The sequence below is a fragment of the Cyprinodon variegatus genome, unplaced genomic scaffold (genome assembly GCF_000732505.1).
Source record: "Cyprinodon variegatus isolate N-32 unplaced genomic scaffold, C_variegatus-1.0 Scaffold188, whole genome shotgun sequence".
NCBI classification, from domain to species: Eukaryota; Metazoa; Chordata; class Actinopteri; order Cyprinodontiformes; family Cyprinodontidae; genus Cyprinodon; species Cyprinodon variegatus.
The window spans coordinates 992,065-1,000,578 of NW_015150641.1; the positions used below are offsets into that span (position 1 = coordinate 992,065).

Genomic DNA, 8,514 nt, shown 5'->3' on the forward strand with positions numbered 1-8,514 from the left:
TTAAGTGAAATGTTGGCCCATTCTTCCTCATAAACAATCTTAAGTTCCTGAAGGTTCTTTGAGTCCCATCTTTAGACTCTCCTATAGAAATAATGATGATTTTCTGTCCAAGTTCATTCTAGAGGATTCCGCTTAGGTGATTGGCTGAGCTGCTTTAACAGCTTTACTTTGTTTCACCGAAACAAACTCGAGTTTCATTCGCTGTGTGGTTGGGACCAGTGTCTTTAGACTCTCTCTCACTAAAATACCCCGGTTTTTCAAACAAGGGTCGACAACTCAACTATTGGCATTTTGCCCCATTCCCACTGTCAAAAAAAAAAAAGCGTGTCTCGCTGGCAAGCTGCGTGGCCTCTGACCTCCTGCAGCTGAGTGTCCAGCTGAGACCATCCCGATGGGGCAGCTTTGGTGATGTCACCAGTGTAACAGAAATCAAGAAAGTAAACAATGGAGAGCAACATGTATGGAACCCAGGACATAGCAAGTGTGCTTTTATTGCTCTGCTCTTTTTATCCCTCCTACCAGTGCTGCCTAATGTTTATCGAACGTAAACAGAGTGGTTTCAGCTTGTTAGATCGGAAGTGACTGGCATGTTGCGTTCAATGGTGTCACACAATTTGACAGGTTCCCACAGTATGCCGATCAGAGCCAAGGCGATTTTAACGCGGGTCAGACACGTCAGTGAGGTGTTTCCACTGCCAATAAAAGCAGATTGTTTCCGGGTTTAAATAGTTTTTTCAGCCAGTGGGAAACAGGTTTTTTCTGAAGCATTCATCATGTTGGCACTGAACCTAGAATCTTGACCAGTGTCCAGTATCTTAAAACTATAATTTAAAGGAAAACACTAATTCTAGGAAAAATAGTTTGAAAAGACAAAGATAAACATGAAAAAGAAATCTTTGGAATGAAATACTCATGTCTCTGAAAATGAAGGCCAAATGAAGCCCATGTTTAATGATTCCCAAAAAGATTTGATCAGAAAATACAATCCCTTCCAACACCAGCTGCATATTGAACAACAGCATCATCACATCGTTGCAAGAACTGCTCTCAGACATTCCTCATCAGAAAATACTGAGAATTGTTACATCAGAAGAGACATAACATAAATACAAATCTGTGTAATACAAGTTGGGATTTGACAAGAAAAGAAGATAAAGACTTTAGAGTTTTAAATACATTTCCAAATAGACAAGACTAATCTAAAAGCTACATTTTCAAAAAAAAAAAAAATATTTAATCTAAACTGTTTTAATAATGGCAGACAAATAGAAAGCATGGCAGTAAACAGATCAGTTTCAGCTTAAAATAAAATTGATCAAAGTTTGCATCCAAAACATAAACATGTTTTTCCCCACTTTGCTCAGATAGGGGAATGGTTCATAACTGAATATGAGCAAACCAGTGTGACAGCATCCGTTTTAATGTTCGAGGTTATTTATAAGCCATGTCTGAATACAGCTTTTACTTTTGTTAGACATCAAACATTTGATCACCCGCCCCAAAGAAAAAATATCGAATTAAATTACATTTTGCTCTTAAAGACAAACTACATTAACCTTTAATCTAAAGAAACACACTAACTGGTAATCACGACTTATTTAGTCAAAAATAATTTAGCTGTAAAAAAATTCAGAGCAGGGATTAAAAGACAAGATTCAGAGTTATTCTACTATATGAACGGTAGTTTCTTTTATCTGACATTAAATTTAAAATAATTCACAGACTGAACCCATATATTGAAATGATACTTTTGTGTTTAATGTCCTATGCCTAAAACTTCACTGAGCCACCTATAACCGATAAACAGAAATTGGTAGCCATCGCTTGTTATCTTTGCAGTATATAAAGTCTGAAATCAAGTCAGTCATACATTTGAAGTAAGCTGATCGAGCTGTTTCACATAATCGTACTGTACGAAACCAACAGAAATGTAACCTGCCTAAAACACGTTTTACCTTCTGCAACTTTAGTGTTTGTTTCTTTTTTCATGAACACATGAAGAAATAAACAATTTGGGAAGTATAATGAAATATGTCCTTAAAAAAAACAGAAGTCTCAAATGAAAAAGATGTACAGCATCTGAACGTCTTCATCCCTGTGTTCTTGCTGGATGTCATTTAGCGATATTTAGCATTCCCATAATGCTGCACAGAGAGAGACGTCTTAGTGTAGAGCACTCACACCCCCACTTTTTGAAGTTCTTCAGTCCGTCAACTTACTTTAACAAAAATGTTCTTATTTATATCCTCATGCATCTCTCAGTCAAAATGAAGAGCTGTGTAAAAGATTATCCACACCACCTGGTGAAAAACAGACAAAAATCATTTAATGTTATGATCATATTGGCCATTGTGACAAAAGTACACTTCAAATATTAAATGTTTTCATTTGTCAGCAAATCATTTTGAAAACCATACACCTCTGATTTTAAGTTCTTCCTTCTTTCAAGACACTTGAAGGGATCAAGGTTAACAAAAATAAAAAGGTATTTCTTGGTTTATTATGTTTTTTTCCCTTTTAAACTGTTCCTGTATAAAAACAGGGTTAGTTCAGTATCATTTTTAAATTAGATAAATTTTGTGATTGATTGAAGCCAAAAACTTCAAATTGAGGTTCAATTTGGGCATTTCAGCTACATATATCTGAGAAAACATTTCCTAGCACAGAAAAAAGGAAAGTTTAATATTTTTTACCTTCTTTTTGCTGTTTAAAAAATCCTCCATCAAATTAAATCCAAATATAAATGATTTGGCTCCTGTATTTACGACCAGAGTTCAAGAAGAAATGTTTATTGTGGAGGATTTTTCGCCAATTTCGCTAAGACCCGCCCTCTTCACGTGTGCAAGAGCACGCATGATTCCATTTCTCCTCGTGCACGCTCTGTTTAAAAATCTTCTCACAGCTCATACAAGCTTACTGTGTCCAAACCTCCGCTCTAACCCCTAAATCCCTCTATCACTATATATAGTGAGGACTTTATAGCGAACTCAGTAAACTTGACTGTTTGGACAGATATGAACTACTTTTTGCTCCCTGTAGGTCACATAACTCCTCCTCCACCGCACGGTGCCTGTGCCATCTTTGTTATTAGTCGCCACTGTCAGTTGAAAGCAAATCCCATAATGCTTTGCGAGAAGAGCTCTCCACGCAAAGCCTTCCAGTCTACATCTGTCTCTTCTGAGGCCTTTCTTTTCTCCTCATACACTTCGTAGACACTTTTTCTCTTATAACACTCTGCCATTTTCAAAGAACCTCGGTGAGAAAGGTGAGCACACAAATACGCCTGAAAACTGATGAATATTTTTAAGTGTACTTTTAGGGCACTTTATGTAATTTAGATATTCCCTAATTTAAGAAAGAGGAACAATCTAATTATTTAAAATCTGCTTTTCTTCAATACAAGTCAAAACAATTAGTCTAAGATCAATATAGATTTTCTAGGAGGCTGACAGATACACATTTGCAGCAGAGGTTAGCAACGAAACATTTCATCTGTTGGATTTGTTTATATGTGCTTTTGAGTTAGCATCATCAGCCCTTGGAGCTTTTTAGAGCCCAGGTAGCATTTGCAATCGCATTTTCACACCATTTTTGTTTGATAGATCACAAATTTTACATTGAAAGTGGCGTATACTTTTAATTCGTTACAAATTTTAGTTTGAAGATGTTATTAAGCATAAAACTCATCAAAACTCAGCCTGATCTGGCTGCTAGGCTAGCAAGGTCAACCTGGTGATGGCAACTAAGAGCTATAGGAGCTGCCTCACCCCATTCAGGTTCTTAGGGATTTGCTGCAATCCAAGTACTAAAATATAAAAATATTTTTAATCAGAAAGGTTTGACATTGTAAGTTTAGGAACAAATTAATTAGAAACTGTTTTGCTATAGCTTAGTAACAGCATTTTTTTAAAAGTGTAATAATCAAACAGATCACACTAACTTTACCTTGTTCATTATAAACTTTATACGTATTCCCCAGACTGGCTTTTCATGTAAACTTAACTAAGTCGCATGCAAGGAACAAAATGTTCACGTTTCCTTCCTTTTATGGTTGCAGCTTTACAGGAAGCAAGAGACCAAGGTTGGGATGCAGCGACTGTCTCCCTGCTCCCAAATCCTGCCATTGTCAATTCCACTGTCTGCAATTTCTAATCGATATAAATGTATTTACTTATAATCACACAGTCATTGTATCAGTTCCCAGTACCATTTGAACTAAAAAAAACATTTTTGTTTGGGCTGTAGCTATGAAAGGAAATCCTTGGGCTTTCAGTTGAAAAGAAGCAATAAAAATTTTATGTCATCTATGTTTGCACCTGTCCACCACTAATTTTCAAGAAGTAAATGTCAAAAGACTATAAAATATTATTTCAAATAAAATATAAAAGAATATAAAATCCTTTTTAAAATATTCTTATCCCTTTTTCTCATGTAAACCTGACCTATTCTGATAAGTTCACAAAGAAAAAAGTTTTATATAAATTTGTACACTTACCAGGAAAAGGGCAAAAGATGTCATGAAGCCTTCTTTGGTGAGTTCCCATGTGCCTCCATACTCTTCTTCATCAATCTGCTGAAAGCTACTGAAGTATAGGTACAGGAGCCCCGCATTGATGGCGCAGAAACTAAAGAGGCAAGCATGAAAAGAACATTTTTTATTTTTTTTAATCCATACAGTAATATTTAGATGGAAAAATGTTGGATTTTGAAAGACAGCACACAAAACCCACATTGCTATTCCTAGAAATCCTTTCAAAGGTGCAACACCCCATATCACACCAAGGATAACAGCAATAATTTGTCGGAGCCAATAAATCACATCCAAAAACTCATCCTGTGAATAAAAAACAATGACAGACAGTTAACAATATGCAATACATATTCATTCAGTCACCATGTTGCCCATTGTAAACAAAAAAAAAAACAACTTATGAAGTTCCTGATCATATAAATAAACCAATTGGAAACTATTTGTAATTCTCTTAATAACATAAAACTATTTAAGTTATGAGAACTTTGTTTACTTAAAGGGTAAATTTACTTTATTATTCATTCAGGTGTATTAAATGTGTAAGTAGCCAGTGCTGTTTAGAAAAGTTTACCACCAAGACCATAAAAACAACGTAAATTTCGAATGACAGCCAGCTGAACTAATCCTTAGCATGGGGGTTAGCTTCGGCTAGCTGTCATTAGACAGGGGAGTATGGGACTCAGGACTTACTGTAGAAAAACAGAAACCAAGTCTGTACAAAAAGTTAACTAAAAAGTTGTTAAATAACTCGCCTTTTCTTCCCAAACAGCGTTACCGGAGAAGGCTTTGCTCCATGTGGATTGTTTCACAGCCCCATTCAGCAGGTGACTTTCCTCTTTCCGTTTAGAACTGCTCGCCATTCTGCTCCTACTTTCTATCAACAGGCGTTAAAAAGCTAGAAACGGATTCTAAAAGCACGTAGCCTGAGAGTTAACTCCCCGACGTTGATCAATGCAGTCGAAGTTCGCGAATATTGAAGGCTACTACAGGGTTCTTGGCTTTGCTGAGGTGACAGATTTCTCTCGCTAACTGTGAAAGGGGAGCCGGAGCATGCGCAGGGTCGTTTAACCCCAGGTTGCTCCAGCCAATCAGAGAATGCGACGTTTCGACACCGCTTCACCGCTTGTGCAAAGAGGCTGAAGCAAAACCACAGCGACCCCTGTTGGACCAGAGTTGTTAATTCATACAGCGTCAAGCGCCACTGCAGTTTTTTTCTTTTCAGAACTAGATTTTGTGTTTTATGGGTTAAAGAGAAAATGGTGTGTCTCTGCAAGTCATCTAGGAGTCTTCAGTGAAATCATAGATAAATAACTATTTTAATAAAAACGTATTAAATAATCAATTTATGAAGATATAACTACTTGTAAATATACATTTTATGTAGAATGATTACTGATAAAAGTAGGTAAGTAATGACAATGGAAAAGATGTTCGCCCAAAATTCAAACCTGAAAGAATTTTATCCACTATACCTGTGGAGGGATACCTACACTGGAGTTATGAGCGCACATTTGTTTTTACCAGTTAAAAATAATGCTGAGGCATTCTATACCAGCTGTGGCTGTCAAAGAGTGGCCAAGCTGACACAAGCTAAAAAAGACTTGAAATTGTCAAGGCATTAGGTTATAAAAACACGGACAAAAATTTGAAAATGAGGTCTAAACAGAGGATCTTAATCTTTGGCAGCTGCTTTAAATAAAAACACAGAAATCTCATTGAGTTAACTTGAATCACTGCATCAACGCAATACAATATGCAGGTAATCAGAGGTGCAGATTACTTTAGCTGCATCAGTCGGTCTTTACATCTGATATACATCTGTAGGTAATTTATGCTCTGTGGGGTTCATGCAGGTTAGGCAAGCATTCTTTACAATATCAACTTTATATTGGATCCTGGTATGTCTATTAACTGCCCTGAAGATCTTACAGGCTTGAATAGAACAGAAGGTGTAACAGCGCAGAAAAATATGGTGATACCAAGGGAAGACATCCTTACCCCCCCCTCTAAGGCTGCAGTTATCCATCTTGCTCAAAGAAAACTTCTTTTTCCACCATACCTTTTATCTTTATTATAAATTTGGATATAATAGAGAAATAGTTAGATAAACTACAACTTTCCTTAAATTTGCTTGAAACAAGGTCTGATAACTAGGTAGAAATACAGGTAAGCTTAGAAATAGATTAAATTGTTTATCTGTAAAAACTATCTTTTTAAATAGTAAACATTTTGAATAACACATGGATCTAATCATTAAGGTAAAGGATGAAATAAAGCAAAAGGCAGTATTTGACCAAAACAGAACTTAATATTGTTGTTCACACAAATCCCCAGATCATGAGCAAATGGTTTATGGGTTGTTGAAATTATTCCAAAGTTGGATCAAGTAGTTTTTCTTTTAATTTGAATCTGAATTCTAGGTTTGGTCAAAGCAATATGCTTACTAAAACTTGCAAATATCTGGTCTGACCAAAGTTTTGTTGTGCCAACTTCAAATTATAGGGGGCCCTTATTTGGACACTTATTATAAAATGTATTGGGAAGATAAGTCATAATGCCAAGGTATTTAAAATTTAAATATTTAATGTCACTTAGGTTTAATTATATTTAAATAAAGCTAAGTGGCAAAGATTGAGTGCAAGGTTTAAGTTTTTTTTTTGGTGCTAATTATATGCAAGTACATTGTTACCATTGAAAGTGCAAGGTCAAATAAGGGATAGATGAACACATAAAGCGAGTTTATACACTATTTCACTAAATGTGTGTGTAACCTCATGAATGACAACGTAGAACATATTGGACATCAGAGTTTGTTTCAAACAAACTTGTTTCATTGCAAGGTCTTGTCTTTAAAAGTGTGCAGGACTATAAAAGTCCAAGAGAAAATAATCAAACTTTAAAACCTAATGTTATATATAATATTTTAAAAGACACCGAATTTTTTTCTCACTACACATATGTGCCTATTGTGCGTTCATGGGATAAGGATTAGTAGGACTTCCAAGATCACCTCTGTAATCCCAATTTCCAGCATTTCAGGTCATGTTAAAGGTCAGATGACACGTGTTTAGAGGGGCTGCAAGTCAAAATATAAATACATGTCAGAATTCATAATAATGTAATAATTTGGCTTTTTCTGCTTGTTGCTGTGCACTTTAAATCAGTCTAAGTGGAGTACAATTGGCTTGGGTGGTGTTTTCGGGGGATTTTCATGCTACGCAGATGACACGGTTGTGACTCTGATATATCGTGCAACGACCCAGTTAAAGTCTGGAACTGCAAAGTGTCTCTTACTGTGGTTTGTTAAGAGGGAAATGCCTTTTGGCTGCTGAGAACTTATTATTTGCTGTTTTATAGTAAAGAAGCATGACAGTCGTTTATAGCATTAGGTTCTCCTTGAGATTTAAATAACAGTGAGCTCTTTCACTGCAGATTTGGTTATCATTTGTATATTTGGAGTTTGGGGCTCCAAATCATCAGAAATCTGCCTTTGATCAAGAACTATGAAGCAGACCTTCACCATAACATCCGACCAAGGTGAAATACTCATACTTTTATACAATCAGTTCCATTTTCTGACAGTGAAGTAGTCACGAGTAAAAAAGTAAAAAATAATATAAAAAATGTAAAGTAAAAAAAAATAAAGTGATATATTTCATTTTTTTTTACTTTTTTTGTTGTTCCAAGTTGAATTTCTGCATTTGTCTAATTCTTAATAAAATGATCTTTGCTGAGTGTGTCAGGTTGCTCACTATGAGTTCACTTGTTTTTTTTTTCATAAAAAATAAGTAATGTAAAATGCTCATTAAGAAATACTCCTATTCAGCTACATGGTAGCCACAGCTGCCCTGGGGCACACTGATAGAAACAGAGCTGCCATACAATTAGTGGCTCATCCAGCTCGACCTCCTTGGATACCAGGGCTGAGAAAGGGACAGAGGGGGGGCTTGAACCATTAACATACCTGTTACAGGTTACCCATA

At 35.9% G+C, this 8,514-nt stretch overlaps 1 protein-coding gene across 1 annotated transcript; it reads right to left on the reverse strand.

Moving 5' to 3' along the window:
• Positions 1-912: 912 nt before the first annotated feature.
• On the reverse strand, positions 913-5,579 carry LOC107087607 (chromosome unknown open reading frame, human C20orf24). Its single transcript, XM_015379277.1, has 4 exons — positions 5,284-5,579; positions 4,731-4,834; positions 4,496-4,625; positions 913-2,300 (listed from the first exon to the last, which is right to left on the reverse strand). The coding sequence occupies exons 1-4, from the start codon at positions 5,389-5,391 to the stop codon at positions 2,259-2,261; spliced, it is 384 nt and encodes a 127-aa protein (XP_015234763.1). The 5' UTR covers positions 5,392-5,579; the 3' UTR covers positions 913-2,258.
• Positions 5,580-8,514: the final 2,935 nt, after the last annotated feature.

What these genes read in the sequence shown, in the direction of transcription:
- LOC107087607 (XM_015379277.1), bottom strand. Translation starts at nt 5,391, where the DNA reads ATGGCGAGCAGTTCTAAACGGAAAGAGGAAAGTCACCTGCTGAATGGG. An exon ending in ACGCTGTTTGGGAAGAAAAG is followed by an intron (nt 4,835 to 5,283) that starts GCGAGTTATTTA and finishes TTTTATTCACAG; the next exon opens with GATGAGTTTTTGGATGTGAT. An exon ending in GGATTTCTAGGAATAGCAAT is followed by an intron (nt 4,626 to 4,730) that starts GTGGGTTTTGTG and finishes TTGCCTCTTTAG; the next exon opens with TTTCTGCGCCATCAATGCGG.